A 19,085-nucleotide genomic window follows, 5' to 3' on the forward strand; every position below is an offset into this window, starting at 1 on the left:
CAGTGAAATATACCTGCTGGAGCGCGTGCTACGGGTGGGTATGCTATGGTGACCAGTGAGCTGAGGTAAGGCAGGGCTTTACTGAGCAAAGACTTATAGATGACCTGGAGCCAGTGGGTTTGGCGACAAATATGTAGTAAGGGCCAGCCAACAAGAGCATGCAGGTCGCAGTGCCCACCACTGTGGGGGTATGGTGACAAAACAGATGGCACTGTGATAGACCCCATCCAGTTGTCAAGTTGACTACAGCCTGCCTTGCAGGGTACATCCTTACATCCTAAATTCATGAGGAATAACTACTAATTAACTTACAGCCAACTGCCAGCTAACGCACAGTTACCTCAAAATGGGCCAGTAGCGGGTAGGAGCTAGTACAGGTATTGCCATTGCAAAAAAACCTGCAATCACTAATATAGGAAGAATTTGTCGTCAAGATAACTACAATGGCCAAGACCCCATGCCCACTGTCTGTGTGTATGCCTGACAGTTTGGGTTACTCACCAGAATGGTCCTCTGCAGGTTGGAGTTGACACTGCTGAACATGAGTTTGCCCACGATGGTGGCGATGGTAGGGAATACCAGGGCACCACACAGGATCCTTGTGGCTGACACGTGGTCTGCCAGGGGGCTGGCCTCCGCCGGGATACGAGGCACCGGACACCCAATCCCTGAGAGAGACAGAAGAGGGGGCAAGGTCAGGATGGGAGAGGTGCATTGTGGGTGTTGTTTTGCTAGTACATCTTTACACAGCTGGCTATGTTACACAAGACACACAAATACACATTCATCAAGTGATGAGAGAAAAAAGGTGTGCCAGCCACTGAGTAATATCTGCACCAGTCTGTGCCAGTATCTTTATTTCGGGCATCCGAGTGGGGGGTAAAGATGTACGCCTGCTCTTGCCCAGCAAGCTGAGACTGCAGGGAGAAAAGGTTGAAGGTTCCAGCTGAACCCTGGGGTCCGGTTTCTCCCCACATCAATCACTGTCCTTGATGATGAGTTCAGTGGAAAAACCCACTGCTACTGGACCTCCACAACACCACCACAAGCCCCAATGGACAGGACCACCTCTCAGCGTTCTCATATCCCCACACACACACACTGCTCACGCCACAATCATCACACAACATTACAACAACCTTTAACACTGTTAGCATCCTCCATCAAGTACATAATTACATCTTTATCACCCACACTTCATTATACAGACACACACAACGAATTCACAGAATTCCACCCCATTGTAGTAGAAGACCGTTGCTGCAGAACGGTTTGCATCCCTACCAATGTGTCCGTTCTGACCTGGGAAGATGCTGTTGAGGATCTGCAGCTTGTTGGAGTACTTCCTCCAGAGGCGCAGCACGTAGTCTTCCCAGCGGATCATCTTCCCCAGGATCAGCATGACTGGGATGGTGGGCAGGCCGATGAGCAGGAACAAGGGGTCTGCCCGCTCCATCACATCCAGGCCCTCCTTATGGCCCACCACCTGGGCACAGGGACAGAGCGGACACCGCAGTGAATATGGATAGCTTGACGATAAGGTGCGTCTGAAATGGCACCCTGTTACCTATGTAGTGCACTGCCATTTCAAAACGCAGCCATAGTCTAAATCGATCAACACGGCCACACTAGGAAGACGACGAAAGCCGTCAGAAGACAATAACGTTAAGAATAAATATGGTGGATTTAACCCTCAGTGTGTGTGTGTGTGTGTTTCCGTCAGCCAGGTAACTGACAGCTTTTCGCCGATATACAAAATTGTTGCCGGCCAAATTGACCGTTATTTTTTATTCATAGATGGAAAAATCAATCGATGTAAATACATTTGACATTTATGCTTATCGGTCTATAGCAGGGTTCCCCAACTGGTGGCGTGGGACAAATTTGGCCCATGGGTGGCTTTATTAGCCTCCCCCAGGTTTTCTGAGCAAATTTGTATTTATTTTACAATTGTTGGATATAAAATACTGTAAAAACACCAGGAAATCAGCTCCAAATGATTTACATTTTTGAAATCTGTTCCCAAGTATTCCCGCGCATAATAAAAAGACGCTTACATTTGTATACGATCACAAGGTCATCGTGCATCTTATTTATCACACGCGCACAGCGTACAGAGCCTATTTTGAGCGGAATATCACTTGTCAGACAGCACTAGAACTGCTGTTGCAGCTCCTCAGCTTGTTGCTGCTGGAGTGAAACGTGTTTTTATAAGTCCAGTCATTGCGCAAGAATTTTAAATGCAATCACGTGTTTAAAACAGTTATTTTATTTCTCAACTGTTAATTGAAGCGTGCCTCTCAACTGGAGGCAGTATGCATTTTGAAAACATATACTTAAATAGCCAGTGCTCCTAAAATGCAACTCGTCATTTACAAATTGGCCTATGTGGCATTGATATGAGCCAGAAGGATTTATTCTAGTGTCAACATTTTCAAAAAAGTGTAAATAGTTTGGTCATGAAGTCAGTCTCGTCCAAAACAGATATATTTGGAATGAAATTGGAATGAAAGGTATCGTAACAGTTTTCCATGGGTTGGGTTTAATGCTGCCCACAGCTGGAAGCACCCAAGTAATCATCAATTCGGAGCGCAGCTGCATTCGACCCATCCATTTGGTTTGACATTCAATATCCCCATGGGGCTAATTTATTGATGTCCCTAACAGGGATTAATATTTTCCAGAAAATCTACCAAGTTTCAATACCGAGAATAATAAAAATGTATCCCTAGAGTCCCAGTAAGTACTGCAAAAATCAAATGTCCCCATTTGTTTTGCTTTGTTTAGTTGGATCCCCATTCACTTTTGCAGAAGCATCAGCTACTCTTCCTGGGGTCCACAAAAAAAAGGAACAAAAAGGCAAGTAACAAAACACTGACACTGTCACACAAATAAAAACAGCGAAGAGTGTGTGTGTGTGCGTTTGTGTGTGTCCCCTCACAGTCATCGGCATTCCATAAGATGTTGTTTCATCCGTTGTTTAATCCATTTTTTTAAAGTAATTTTGCTGTTGCTAGAGTAATTGGAGATGGAAGGGAGTTCCATGCGATCATGCCTCTGTATAATATGGTGCGTGTCCGTGCATTTGTTTTGGACTTGGTGACTGTGAAGAGACCCCTGGTGGTGGGGTATGTACGGGCGTCTGCGCTGAATGTTATTTGATTATGCAGACAATCTGGAATTTTATTCACAGTTATATTTCTCATAAAAACTAGAAGAGAAGCAGTTAATCTCTCGTCAACCCACAACCAGGAAAGACTGGTGTGCATGTTGTTGATGTTAGTTCTGTTTGTGCAGTTAAGGGCAAGGGCGTGCTGCTCTGTTCTGAACCAGCTGCAGCTTTGCTAGGGTTTTCTTCGCTGCACTTAACCATATTACCAGACAGTAATCGAGATGGGACAAGATCTACAATGTTTGTTCTAATCTACAATGTTTCTTTGGTTACGGTAATTTCTGTCAATGCATTCAATATATTTATTATTATTGCATTCGTTTAACATTCTCATTGTCAGAGTGGACACTTTTGCAGATCTCACAACATATGCTACACTTGTGAGAAACAAGTTTTGGTTTATTTAAATTACATTTACGATTTTTGGCAATTTATTCATTGTCTTTTGTTTGGAGCACTCCTGTCAATTTTGAGTAAGGACACACACAGTTTGAGATGTCATAGTATTTGACTAGTATTGTGAAGCTTCTCAAAGTATTTTTTATTCACCTCAAACAAAGCCTGTTAAGAATCCATTGAGAATGACAATAATTCCTCAATGTATTTGAAAAATATTCACAACTCTCTCCCTTTTGATAACCACTCAGCATGGAAGGGAAAAGTGTAATGCTCTGATCCAGTGGAAACATAAAATACCGGATTATTTATTATCCCTTGAACAAATAGCCTTTAGCTGTGTCTGTCCCGAGCTCACTGGCGTGGGAAACTCTAATGGCCCAGAATATTTTATACAATGTCGCAAGTTTGTTTGCGTGAGCTTCGGGCCGACAGTTGATACGTGTCCAGCAATGGGATTTATAGGATATTTATTTTTATCAGGATATTTTCTACCTGCAGGGTGCAATGTTTTTATTTGTTGGCTTTATGTAGGCTACTTTTACATAGTTGGCAATGGCAACAGAAGTTACTTTAAGATTTTTATAATTTTCATTTAGATAGAATGTAGATTAACCACAGACAATGACTTTGAGATAGACTATTATAAATGAAACTGTTCCACAAAAATGAGCATCTGAAAATCACAACAGGCATGCAGATCAATCGAAATGGTAAGATAAATTGACACTCCAAATGGAAAAGGGCGCCAACCCCTGGTGTAGCCTATTCCTGGCAACTTCAGGTGTGTAACGGCAGAATCTGCGAAGGCCAACGGCAGTGGGAGGAGGAGGGCTGGGAACAGGCTTTTTTCTTCTGGTTAGGCCATCTTGATCTCTGGCTCCCTATTGAGTCATTGTGGGTTTTAATTATTCAATTAAACAGCATGCTTCAGACAAGCTCAGTACATATAGTTGATTTTATTACACATAGGGTGTCTCTGTATATGGAAAAAATACCTGTCTTGGTCGACCAATATTTTGTTTTAGTCAGGGACAGCTACTACAGTTGATTTGTGTGTAAAACAAACACAGAACATATTCTTATAAACAGGGGTATGTCAATTTTATTGATTTAACCTGGTAAAATAAATACATTTTTATAACAGACCTCCCCATCTTCACAACAACTTTGCCAATATGACTTGACCATGAAAATTGAACATCCAATGGTATACCTAGGAATTTAGCTTCCTCAACTTGATCAATGGTCTAAAACTTTATGGAACACTCCACTTGAGGTTTTAAGTCTTCGAGAATGTTTTGAACCAAATACAATGATTTTAGTTTTATTTAAGACCGTTTATTATTAATCTCCCATTCTGATACTGACTGTAACTGCTTATTTAGAATTTCAGTGAGCTCACTGACTTTGGGTGCTGACATATAGTGTGGAATAATCTGCATAGTCATTCAATCTAGCTTTGTGTAAGACCAGTGGCAAATCATTTGTAAAAACAGAGAAGAATAACTGCCCAAGGCAACTGCCCTGCGAGATACTGTACTTTACATACAGTGGGGAGAACAAGTATTTGATACACTGCCAATTTTGCAGGTTTTCCTACTTACAAAGCATGTAGAGGTCTGTCATTTTTATCATAGGTACACTTCAACTGTGAGAGACGGAATCTAAAACAAAAATTCTGAAAATCACATTGTATGATTTTTAAGTAATTAATTAGCATTTTATTGCATGACATAAGTATTTGATCACCTACCAACCAGTAAGAATTCCGTCTCTCACAGACCTGTTAGTTTTTCTGTAAGAAGCCCCCCTGTTCTCCACTCATTACCTGTATTAACCTCACCTGTTTGAACTCGTTACCTGTATAAAAGACACCTGTCCACACACTCAAACAAACAGACTCCAACAGACTCCACAATGGCCAAGACCAGAGAGCTGTGTAAGGACATCAGGAATAAAATTGTAGACCTGCACAAGGCTGGGATGGACAACAGGACAATAGGCAAGCAGCTTGGTGAGAAGGCAACAACTGTTGGCACAATTATTAGAAAATGGAAGAAGTTCAAGATGACGGTCAATCACCCTCGGTCTGGGGCTCCATGCAATATCTCACCTCGTGGGGCATCAATGATCATGAGGAAGGTGAGGGATCAGCCCAGAACTACACGGCAGGACCCCTGGTCAATGACCTGAAGAGAGCTGGGACCACAGTCTCAAAGAAAACCATTAGTAACACACTACGCCGTCATGAATTAAAATCCTGCAGCACATGCAAGGTCCCCCTGCTCAAGCCAGCGCATGTCCAGGCCCGTCAGAAGTATTCCAATGACCATCTGGATGATCCAGAGGAGGAATGGGAGAAGGTCATGTGGTCTGAAGAAACAAAAATAGAGCTTTTTGGTCTAAACTCCACTCGCCGTGTTTGGAGGAAGAAGAAGGATGAGTACAACCCCAAGAACACCATCCCAACCATGAAGCAATGAGGTGGAAAGATCATTCTTTGGGGATGCTTTTCTGCAAAGGGGACAGGACGACTGCACCGTATTGAGGGGAGGATGGATGGGGCCATGTATCGCAAGATCTTGGCCAACAACCTCCTTCCCTCAGTAAGAGCATTGTAGATGGGTCGTGGCTGGGTCTTCCAGCATGACAACGACCGGAAACACACAGCCAGGGCAACTAAGGAGTGTCTCCGTAAGAAGCATCTCAAGGTCCTGGAGTGGCCTAGCCAGTCTCCAGACCTGAACCCAATAGAAAATCTTTGAAGGGAGCTGAAAGTCCGTATTGCCCAGCGACAGCCCCGAAACCTGAAGGATCTAGAGAAGGTCTGAAATGGAGGAGTGGGCCAAAATCCCTGCTGCAGTGTGTTGCAAACCTGGTCAAGAACTACAGGAAACATATGATCTCTGTAATTGCAAACAAAGGTTTCTGTACCAAATATTAAGCTTTTCTGATGTATCAAATACTTATGTCATGCAATAAAATGCAAATTAATTACTTAAAAATCACACGTGATTTTCTGGATTTTTGTTTTAGATTCCGTCTCTCACAGTTGAAGTGTACCTATGATAAAAATTACAGACCTCTACATGCTTTGTAAGTAGGAAAACCTGCAAAATCAGCAGTGTATCAAATACTTGTTCTCCCGACTGCATCTGATGTTAGAGAAGCTTCCATTGAAGAACACTTTCTGGGTTCTATTGGATAAATAACTCCAACCATGTGACATAAAGCCATAGCAATAACAATTTATGATCAATAACATCACAGGCTGCACTGAAATCTTAACAATAAAGCACCAACTATCATCTTCTTATTAATTTCTTTTAACCAATCATCTGTCATCTGAGTCAGTGCAGTACAAGTTGAGTGACCTTTTCTATATCCATGCTGAAAGTCAGTAGTTAACTTGTTCTCTGAAAAATAGCATTGTATTTGGTCAAACAATTCTCTCTATCAGTATACTAAGAACAGACAGCAAACTGATTGGGCGGCTGTTAGAGCCAGTAAAGGGTGCTTTACTATTTTTAGGCAGTGGAATAACTTTAGCTTCCTTACACACCTGTGGAGACACTCCTTTAGGCTTTAGTTAAATATATATAAAATAGGGTTGGCAATACTGTCAGATACCATTCTCAACAGTTTCCCATAAATGTTGTCTATACCTGGTGGCTTATCATTATGGATTTTTTTCCACCTCTCCCACGCTAACTTGACCAAATTCAAAACAGCAATCGTTCTCTTTCAGTATATATATTTTTTAATGCAAAAATATGATGGTTCACTGTGCAATGTCAATTCACTTCTGAGCTTTTCCACTTCACTTGTGAAATAGTCATGGAAATGATTGGCAATATTGAAAGGTTTTGTTATAAATGACCCATGAACTTAAATAAACGATGGAGATGAACTTGGTTTTCTGCCCAGGATAGCATTTAAGGGAGTAGCTTAACTAATATAATTTAAGGTGTGCATAAAACCAAGATATGGTCATATGCCAGGATTCTGAGATAAGAGGGGTTTGGAGCTGATTTCCTGGTGTTTTTACAGTTTTTTATGTCCAACAAATTTGTTTTGGTTAGAGAACTTGGGGGCCCAAATAAAACCAGTTGGGGAACACTGGCCTAAGCTCTAGGACAGGAGATTTCCCTCCTGCCTCTGAATTGTTACAGAATTAATGTCTGTGACAGAGATACCTATGTAGTGAATTGTGCATAGGCCTATCAAATTTGTGACTATCTTAAGAGTCACATTGACAGCTCAAGGAAGCAAGCAAAATGTTATAGGCTATACTGTAGGGGTTTACTAACTGCATTCGGGTCGCATGTGCAGTCCGGCAGTGTCAATAACACATGTGTTTTGAATATATGGCGACCTTGTACGAAGAAAATACGCTAGGCTAAATGCTTCAACCTGTTTGCATAATGTGCTATACATTTAATCTGCTGTAATGTATTTTGTGGAATTGAGTTAGTTCGACTTTGGGGAAAATGTTGTAATTTCCCAGGTCTTGTCATTTTATTTTTTGGGGAAATGTGACAGGATCCTGGATTACCCATGTTAATCCCTGGTCCCTAACTATCCCTTTAAGATAGGCAATCCAAAGTCAAACTAACTTTGCCACAGTCGCACATCACCTGGCTGAAGCTAACTGGCAAAATAATTTGGCTTACCCTTCCCACAGACATCCACATCAAACCACACCACGAAACAAACTCACATTTGAATTCAGTCATGGCCGGTAGCATTTCTTCATTAACCAAATCTAAAACGAGGCTAAATCAGGAAGTGCAGACACCCTTTAATTGTTTGAAACCTAAACGTATTACTTCATATTATGAGCCTTGCTTCAAAGTAGCCTAGGTAAAAATCTGATCATAGAAAAGTAGAGGCAATTCCTTTCATAAAGACTTCCTCATACGCCATTGAAACCAGTATTTCTCTCCGTTTCTATTGGTTTTCATATCAACTTTCTTTTGTTGCCCAGAAGCCAAAGGCACAAGCCTAGTTAAACTCAGCAAAAAAAATAATGTCCCTTTTTCAGGACCCTGTCTTTCAAAGATGATTCGTAAAAATCCAAATTACTTCAGAGATTTTCATTGTAAAGGGTTTAAACACTGTTTCCCATGCTTGTTCAATGAACCATAAACAATTAATGAATATGCACCTGTGGAACAGTCGTTAAGACACTAACAGTTTACAGACGGTAGACAGGACAGATGGCTGATCGTCCTTGCAGTGGCAGACCATGTGTAACAACACCTGCACAGGATTGGTACATTCGAACATCACACCTGTGGGACAGGTACAGGATGGCAACAACAACTTCCGAGTTACACCAGGAACGCACAATCCCTCCATCAGTGCTCAGACTGTCCGCAATAGGCTGAGAGAGGCTGGACTGAGGGCTTGTGGGCCTGTTGTAAGGCAGGTCCTCACCAGACATCACCAGCAACAATGTCGCCTACGGGCACAAACCCACCGTCGCTGGACCAGACAGGACTGGCAAAAAGTGCTCTTCACTAACAAGTCGCAGTTGTGTCTCACCAGGGGTGATGGTCGGATTCGCGTATATCGTCAAAGGAATGAGCGTTACACCGAGGCCTGTACTCTGGAGCGGGATTGATTTGCAGGTGGAGGGTCCGTCATGGTTTGGGGAGGTGTGTCAAAAGCATCATCAGACTGAGCTTGTTGTCATTGCAGGCAATCTCAACACTGTGCGTTACAGGGAAGACATCCTCCTCCCTCATGTGGTACCCTTCCTGCAGGCTCATCCTGACATGACCCTCCAGCATGACAATGCCACCAGACATACTGCTCGTTCTGTGTGTGATTTCCTGCAAGACAGGAATGTTAGTGTTCTGCCATGACCAGCGAAGAGCCCAGATCTCATCCCATTGAGCACGTGTGGGACCTGTTGGATCGGAGGATGAGGGCTAGGGCCATTTCCCCCAGAAATGTCTGGGAACTTGCAGGTGCCTTGGTGGAAGAGTGGGGTAACATCTCACAGCAAGAACTGGCAAACCTGGTGCAGTCCATGAGGAGATGCACTGCAGTACTTAATGCAGCTTGTGGCCACACCAGATACTGACTGTCACTTTTGATTTTGACCCCCCATTTGTTCAGAGACACATTATTCCATTTCTGTTAGTCACATGTCTGCAGACCTTGTTCAGTTTATGTTTCAGTTGTTGAATATAGTTATGTTCAAACAAATATTTACACATGAAAATAAACGCAGTTGAGTGGAGAAGACGTTTATTTTTTTGTTGAGTTTATTAGCAACCCATTCTAGTTGTTGTATCTTTAGATTCCCCCGCTTTCTAAGTTTCTAATATGAAACTGCTCGCATCAGACGCGCTGTTAACAATTGCACTTCGGCAAATGTTTGAAAATGATATTTTATTGGCTGCTTCATTACAGGAGTTGCCTGTTCTGTTAAGATGAGTTACCATAATCTTTAAATGTGATTTCTGTCATTTTGAGTACCATTGGTGGACGCCCTTACGGGTTACGCATCCAATGCATATGTGTCTCGGTAAACTTCTCAAATGGCCAGTAAATTAAAATCTTCCCGGTCACGTTGTTTCCTTACGGAAACCCTAGTGTGTGTGTGTGTGTGCGTGTGTGTGTGTGTGGTGGTCTCACCTGCATGACGGTGACAGCCCCGTACGTGACGGCGGTCCAGTAGATGGAGCCCACCATGATGCCGGCGGCGGCAAAGGGACAGGCCTTGGAGATGAGCCGGTCAAACAGGTCTAGTACATACACCACTGGCCCTGGAGGGAGACAGGGACATAAGAGTTGAACATAGACTGCACACACCACTTTGTGTGTGGAAAAAGGCTATACAGCATTTGTTCCAAATTGTAAAACAGGGTCGTACAGGCTGTTTCCCCCCCCTCTATGGCCTGGGTCATATTCTTTAGGGTAGATTGCGAGCTACCAGTAGCTCTCAGCCCACTTATGAGTAGCTGGTCAATCAAAACTGCAAACTGTCATTTACAAAGCTCCCGGCTACGATCCAATCAAAGCAACATTGACGTTCTCACCCCTGGTTAGCCACTTAAAAAGCCAAACGTAACACAATATCTGCCAATATTGTTCCCGTCTGTCTGTTTGATTCACGTGTTTGTCTATCACTCTGTATGTAGCCAGTTAGCGATGCTAATGATAACCATCTTATGGGTAGACAGATTTTCCCCCCAAAACCTTCTCAATTAAATGTTAGCTGCAAAGAAGGCTTACCTGACAGAACAATATCTACTACTTCTAGATTATTTCATCAAATTGGGCGGCGGATTGTTTTGCAAACTGCCATGACGTGTGCTGCAGAAGTAACAGCAGAAAAGTCACTAGACCGACACATTCCTCTCTTGCTAGATGTGTAATTGAAAAAGGGTAATTACACTTTGTGTTTCAACCACATCTTCTGATGTGACTTAAGCGTTGCCATGGATTCAGAACATCCATTTTTGTTGTTTCTCTCTGAATAATTGTAATATTGAGAGGAAAAACTGGGGGGAAAATATCCCAAATCAGGAAAAATAAAATAGAGAAAACAGAATTCAGGAAAACACTAAATATAATTTAATGGAACCCCCTTAGTTTTTTATCAGGTATATTGACAGAAAACACATCTCTTGTATACCAAGGACCTGGGAAAAAGTTGCAGGGTAGAGGTAAAGAGAAGAATGTGCCTATTTGAATGCTATAAAAACTGAGTAGCTTGCAACGTTCCATTTTTCTCATGGTAGAAAAAGGTCGGAGACCCCTGCATTAGGGTCACACCGTAGAAAACAGTTTTGCTACAGAAAACCCTGTTTTAATGTTGGTTTTCAATCACAGGCCTTTTCGTGTCAACCCATTTCATTTGAGCATTTTTTCCCACTTATTTTAAATACTAGAATGCTACAAAGAGCTCATGCAGAGGCGGAGTAGAGCACCAGTAAAAACACAGAGTACTAAACAGACAACACCTCTGAAGTTTGGGAACGTCTCGCTCTCCAGCAGGGGTCATAAGATGGTTGCTGCTGTCCTGGTGGTAAAATGCTCAGTGTACAGTGTACACCATCCACCCTTCTCTATCTGACCCTACCCCGTGTAATTTACCTACAATGAAAGTAGCCCTACTTGAAGTGCAATGAGGAAAAACATACACACAGTGAAAACACATGGCAGACACATATGCCTACATACACACTCGTGAGATATTCAACGAGAAAGGTAACTTCAGCAGTAAAGAAAAGCACACAGAATAAACAAAAAACAACAAATACGCACACACCCTCCCGAGACATTCTTAAAGTACAATGAGCAAGGTGATTGAAGTTCAGCCATGAGGAAATTATGAAAAGAATGAGCTTCCTTTAGCATTCCTGTTGTACTCAGAGCAAAAGCATGCGAGGTATTGGGTTTGACTGGGAAACATTGACACTGGAATGTGTAGCGACAGAGGCTCAGGCAGAGAGGAGAGGAATGGATTCTCAATATGTCCTGAATGACCAAAACTAGTTTTTAGATGAACGCTACCAATCTTACTATGGCTGTGGAACACCTTCACAACGCGAGAGAGAGATAAATACTCGCTCTACCCTAATAACAAACCTGTGTCAAAGACCAGATCAGGCAGCCACCCTCTGTTATATATAGGCTAGTAACCCATATTTATATATCTTGTATTTTATCGAAATGTTTAAAAAAAAAAACAGAAAAACAATACTTAGTAACAACTATGTCTACTGTCTAATAATATTAATAATACGACTAAAACTTTGATAAAACTACTAAATAATAACTACAACTACCTATACAAATGAACAAATATCGTCACATATGTCCCCTTGTCAGACACACAGTCAAGTTACAGCCATGACCTCCATCTTCCCTTATTTTTCTTCCTCATTCCACTCTCGCATTCCAGAGCACTCAGGGGAAACCATGCAATATTTACGGGGACGGGAGACAACCTTCTCTCCCCACACAGGCCCATCCAGATACTATTAATACCAGCAGCAGGAGACCAGTGGAGACCGCTAAAGGGAGAGAGGGGACATCAGTTCTCTGATGCGATGTAAAGGATTGTCCTTATCAGGGGCTAAAGCTGAGCTCTCGGTTGAAAAAAAACCTTGGCTATACCTCGAAGGCTTTCTTGGACAACATTAATGCTGCGGCATTTTTTTTTGAGCAGGGCTGTGTTCATTTCTATTGCAACTTAATTCAGGGTCATGTCATGAATTGAAAACCTCAAGTAGAGGTTTAAAATTATTATTTTCTTCTATATTGGGTCGGCCGAGGCAACAGCATCAATTTGACATTGAATGGCAAACTACCTGCCCTCCAGGACACCTACACCACCCGATGTCACAGGAAGGCCATTAAGATCATCAAGGACAACAACCACCCGAGCCACTGCTTGTTCACCCCGCTATCGTCCAGAAGGCGAGGTCAGTACAGGTGCATCAAAGCTGGGACCGAGAGACTGAAAAACAGCTTCTATCTCATGGCCATCAGACTGTTAAACAGCCACCACTAACATTGAGTGGCTGCTGCCAACACACTGACTCAACTCCAGCCACTTTAATAATGGGAATTGATGTAAAATATATCACTAGCCAATTTAAACAATGCTACTTAATATAATGTTTACATACCCTACATTATTTATCTCATATCTATTTGTATATACTGTACTCTATATCATCTACTGCATCTTTATGTAATACATGTATCACTAGCCACTTTAAACTATGCCACTTTGTTTACATACTCATCTCATATGTATATACTGTACTCGATACCATCTACTGCATCTTGCCTATGCCGCTCTGTACCATCACTCATTCATATATCTTTATGTACATATTCTTTATCCCTTTACACTTATGTGTATACGGTAGTAGTTTTGGGAATTGTTAGCTAGATTACTCGTTGGTTATTACTGCATTGTCGGAACTAGAAGCACAAGCATTTCGCTACACTCGCATTAACATCTGCTAACCATGTGTATGTGACAAATAAAATTTGATTTGATTTGATTTGAATGTGGAATGTTTTCGTGATCCTCAACTAGGCCAATGAGCTGATTACGTGGCACTGGTCATCGTGGCACTACAGTCCACTGTTAACACCCTCCGCCCACATTAACAATGTTCCAGTGCCTTTGCCCTAGATCTGGGATTTCAGACAGAGACTAACTCAGTACATTGACCACTCCTCTTGTTACTACGAAGTGAGTCGAGAGACTTTCTGGTAGGACAGAATTAAACCCCAGCAAAGCGTCAAGCAAAAATCTGCCAAATAATTTCAATTTTGGGGCGGCAGGTAGCCCAGTGGTTCGAGCGTTGGGCCAGTAACCGAAAGGTTGCTGGATCGAAACCCTGAGCTGACAAGGTAAAAATCTGTCGTTCTGCCCATGAACAGGCAGTTAACCCACTGTTCCTAGGCCGTCATTGAAAATAAGAATTTGTTCTTAACTGACTTGCCTAAAAAATAATATATATAATTAAACCCGTTGGTCACATTTGATCAGGTCAATGATTGCGTTGGCAATGTAGCCTAGTGGTTAGAGTGTTGGACTAGTAACTGAAAGGTTGCAAGTTCAAATCCCCGAGCTGACAAGGTACAAATCTGTCATTCTGCCCCTGAACAGCCAGTTAACCCACTGTTCCTAGGCAGTCATTGAAAATAAGAATTTGTTCTTAACTGACTTGCCTAGTTAAATAAAGGTACAAAAAAATAAATACTACCTGTCCTGGAATTACCCTAACCACCACTGACAATGTAACCAGGGCTGTGTGTATACGCATGTCTTTTATATTGTAAGGAGGTGCCCCCTTCAACTGTGCCAATGAACTACTCCTGGGTCAAAGTGAGTAATGCCAACCAGTCGGTGTCATGCTGGCACATGTCCCTTGTGAATCAGGATCTCTAATTGGCTATGTTGAACTGTGTATTTACTGTTGGCTTCCATGACTGTATGGTGACAGTCTTTCTCCCTCCCTCTGTGATATAGGAGCAGGGTCACATATAGGAAGCCGAAGTCCGGCTCCTTCATGACCAGTATCTGTGACGAGGGGGGCCTGGAGCCGATCTACGCCGCCATGCCCAGCAGGCGTTGGCAAACACCTCAGAAGGGTGATTACCAATAAGACAGCGCATGACAAGTATTTAGTAATATCACCCCTTCAATACCTATGACACGCATCAACTCCTCGATTTTCTACAGATGGGCAGAACAGATGCTTTGAAATGGAGTCCTCTGACCGAAATACAGGTTGACACTGATGTCTGAATTGGGAGACCTTGCACTTAGCATTAAAATTAAACAAGACACGTATAACTTTTTATATGTATTTTGCTATTATTTAATTGAATGGTACTATCAGTAAGGGGGTTACCCAGTGTATTCCTACAATATTTTAGGGAACTCCTGTCTTATACAGGACACCATACAGGAAGGTGTATTTGTTATATTACATTGTTATATTAGCAGAACACAGCTTCTACAGTATTATGTGAAGTATGGTTTATTCTACATGGAAATGTTACACTTCGTTTAGAATAGCCACATACAGTTGAAGTCAGAAGTTTACATACACCTTAGCCAAATACATTTAAACTCAGTTTTTCACAATTCCTGACATTTAATCCTCGTAAAAATTCCCTGTTTTAGGTCAGTGAGGATCACCACTTTATTTTAGAATGTCAAATGTCAGAATAATAGTAGAGAGAATGATTTATTTCAGCTTTCATTTCTTTCATCGCCTTCCCAGTGGGTCAGAAGTTTACATATACTGCCTTTAAATTGTTTAACTTGGGTGAAACGTTTCTGGTAGCCTTCCACAAGCTCCCCACAAAAAGTTGGGTGAATTTTGGCAGATTCCTCCTGACAGAGCTGGTGTAACTGAGTCAGGTTTGTAGGCCTCCTTGTTCGCACATGCATTTTCAGTTCTACCCACAAATTCTCTATAGGATTGAGGTCAGGGCTTTGTGATGACCACTCCAATACTTCACTTTGTTGTCCTTAAGCCATTTTGCCACAACTTTGGAAGCATGCTTGGGGTCATTGTCCATTTGGAAGACCCATTTGCGACCAAGCTTTAACTTCTCGACTGATGTCTTGAGACGTTGCTTCAATATATCCACATCATTTTCCTACCTCAGGATGCCATCTATTTTATGAAGTGCACAGTCCCTCCTGCAGCAAAACACCCCCACAACATGATGCTGCCACCCCGTGCTTCACGGTTGGGATGGGGTACTTCGGCTTGCAAGCATCCCCTTTTTCCTCCAAACATAATGATGGTCATTATGGCCAAACAGTTACATTTTTGTTTCATCAGACCTGAGGACATTTCTCCAAAAAGTACAATATTTGTCCCCATGTGCTGTTGAAAACCGTAGTCTGGCTTTTTTAATGGTGGTTTTGGAGCCGTGGCTTCTTCCTTGCTGAGCAGCCTTTCAGGTTATGTCGATATAGGACTCGTTTTACTGTGGATATTGATACTTTTGTACCTGTTTCCTCCGGCATCTTCACACGGTCCTTTACTGTTGTTCTGGGATTGAGTTGCACTTTTCGCACCAAAGTACGTTCATCTCTAGGAGACAGAATGCGTCTCCTTCCTGAGTGGTATGATGGCTGCGTGTTCCCATGGTGTTTATACTGGCGTACTATTGTTTGTACAGATGAACGTGGTACCTTCAGGCGTTTGGAAATTGCTCCCAAGGATGAACCAGACTTGTGGAGGTCTACTTGGCTGATTTATTTGGATTTTCCCATGATGTCAAGCAAAGAGGCACTGAGTTTGAAGGCAGGCCTTGAAATGCATCCACAGGTACACCTCCAATTGACTCAAATGATGTCAATTAGCCTATCAGAAGCTTCTAAAGCCATTACATAATTTTCCCGTGCTGTTTAAAGGCACAGTCAACATAGTGTAAGTAAACTTCTGACCCACTGGAATTGTGATACAGTGAATTACAAGAGAAATAATCTGTCTGTAAACAATTGTTGGAAAAATAACTTGTGTCATGCACAAAGTAACCTAACCAACTTGCCAAAACTATAGTTTGTTAACATGAAATTTGTGGAGTGGTTGAAAAGTGAGTTTTAATGACTCCAACCTAAGTTCCGAATTCAACTGTAATTCAGCAATTGCACTCTTCTCATATTACTCTGTAGGCTACTGACCAATGCAAAGCTTGGAGGAAGCTTTGAATTGGACAGTTGTCTACAGTGGTATGAGAAGAGTGAACTCTGCCTGTTGGACACATGGGTTGAGTGCACTCAACCCCTCCTGCTACCTGACTGCACCTGTCCATAACCCATAAGGGAGGTGGTGAGGGCCATGGCGGAGTGGTGTCAGGCATATAACCTCTCCTTCTATGTCAAGGTGCCCCCCCAAATTGATGGGGCCGCAGTTGGAGAGGGTGAAAAGCTTCAAGTTCCTCTGCGTTCACATTACTGACAGCCTGAAATGGTCTGTCCACACAAACGGTCTGTTGAAAAAGGTGCAAAAGCACCTCTTCAACCTCAGAAGGCTGAAGAAATGTGGCTTGGCACCCAAGACCCTCACAAACTTCTACAGATGCACCATTGAGAGCACCCTGTCGGGCTGTATCACCGCCTGGTACACCAACTGCAAGAAGATCATCAAGAACCTCAGCCAACCGAGTCATGGCCTGTTCACCTGGCTACCATCTAGAAGGCGGAGACAGCCCAGGTGCGTCAAAGCTGGGACCAAGAGACTGAAAATACAGCTTCTATTTTCTGTCCTTCAGACTGTTAAATAGTTACCACTAGCTGGCCTCCACCCAGTGCCCTGCCCTGAACTTTAGTCACTGTTATTAGCTGGCTACCACCCGGTACTCAACCCTGCACCTTAGACTGCTGCCCTATGTACATAGTCATTGAACACTGGTCCCTTTAATAATGTTTACATACTGTTTTACCCACGTCATATGTATATACTGTATTCTAGTCAAGGCTTCTGGGAAGGCTTTTCACTAGATGTTGGAACATTGCTGCGGGGACTTACTTCCATTCAGCCATAACAGCATTCGAGGTCGGGCCCTGATGTTGGGTGATGAGGCCTGGCTCGCAGTTGGCGTTCCAATTCATCCCAAAGGTGTTTGTTGGGGTTGAGGTCAGGGCTCTGTCTAGGCAAGTCAAGTTCTTCCACACCGATCTAGACAAACTCTTTCTGTATGGACCTCGCTTTGTGTATGGGGGCTTTGTAATGATGAAAAAGGAAAGGCCATTCCCCAAACTGTTGCCACAAGTTGGAAGCACAGAATCGTATAGAATGTCATTGTGTCCTGCAGCATTAAGATCCCTCTTCACTGGAACAAAGGGACCTATACCGAACCATAAAAAACATCCCCAAACCATTATTCCTCATACACCAGAGTCCAATGTTGGAGCGCTGTACACCACTCCAGCCAACGCTTGCCATTGTTCATGGCGATCTTAGGCTTGTGGGCGACTGCTTGGTCATGGAAACTCATTTCATGAAGCTCCCAACAAAGTTATTGTGTTGCTTCCAGAGGCAGTTTGGAAGTTGGTGTTGCAACTGAGGACAGACCATTTTTACATGCTACACGCTTCAGCACTAATGGTCCCGTTCTGTGAGTTTGTGTGTCCTACCACTTCGCGGCTGAGCCGTTTTTGCTCCTAGACATTTCCACTTCACAACAACAGCACTTACAGTTGACCAGGGCAGCTCTAGCAGGGTAGAAATTTGACCAACTGACTTGTTGGAAAGGTGGTACCCTATGACGCTGCCACGTTGAAAGTCACTGAGCTCTTCAGTAAGACCATTCTACTGCCAATTTTTGTCTATGGTGATTGCATGGCTGTGTGCTCGATTTTTATACACCTGTCAGCAATGGGTGTGGCTGAAATAAACAAATCCACTCATTTGAAGGAGGGTCCACATACTTTTGTATATATAGTTCATTTATATTCCAGACTCTGATAATTCTCCTACTCATATTTATATTTCTTAATTTATATTTCTTTGCAATGTCCACAAGTACATTAGCCGATATTAGTAGTTCTGGGATTTGTCCCGAGGGAAAGATGTAACAACGGACATAAGGAGAGATGACGCGAGACATAACTAGCCAGTTAGAATAGAATATTGTGTTGAAGGACAGCTGAGCTGACTCATGACCGGGCATTCAACTCGCAGTCGATACCATTTCCACGGTAACATGGATTTACATGATGTGATGAAACGTTGAAACTAAGTTGCAAGCTACTGTTGTAGCAGGGTGTTGAAGAACGAGTGTCCTATGAAGCACATTCCAGACCCTGGCTTTAGCCATCATCAATTTTACAGAGCTAGATAGGATAGCCCGCTGTATAAGCACAAGGTCAGCACAGGCTTTAGCCAAACTGAATTAGCTGACCATCTTGATGGCGAGACAGGAAGGGAGAAGTTCAACTTGAAAATCCATTCTCTCCATAGCAAAAGCTATCTTAACTGACCTCCCTGTACTCACTACTGCA

At 42.7% G+C, this 19,085-nt stretch overlaps 1 protein-coding gene across 2 annotated transcripts in view; it reads right to left on the reverse strand.

The window, feature by feature from the left end:
- The window catches only part of march5 (membrane-associated ring finger (C3HC4) 5), a 76,137-nt gene that overhangs the window by 2,981 nt on the left and 54,071 nt on the right, over positions 1-19,085 (reverse strand). Inside the window, exons 3-5 of one of the 2 annotated variants that reach the window (XM_042323020.1) lie at positions 10,220-10,350; positions 1,303-1,486; positions 502-668 (exon numbers count right to left, since the gene is read on the reverse strand). In XM_042323020.1, the coding sequence (XP_042178954.1) occupies positions 502-668; positions 1,303-1,486; positions 10,220-10,350 (482 nt within the window). Of the gene's footprint in view, positions 1-501; positions 669-1,284; positions 1,487-10,219; positions 10,351-19,085 lie in introns of both variants that reach the window. The other variant, XM_042323018.1, reaches the window with a different exon arrangement.

The sequence above is a fragment of the Oncorhynchus tshawytscha genome, linkage group LG01 (assembly GCF_018296145.1).
Source record: "Oncorhynchus tshawytscha isolate Ot180627B linkage group LG01, Otsh_v2.0, whole genome shotgun sequence".
Lineage (NCBI taxonomy): Eukaryota > Metazoa > Chordata > Actinopteri > Salmoniformes > Salmonidae > Oncorhynchus > Oncorhynchus tshawytscha.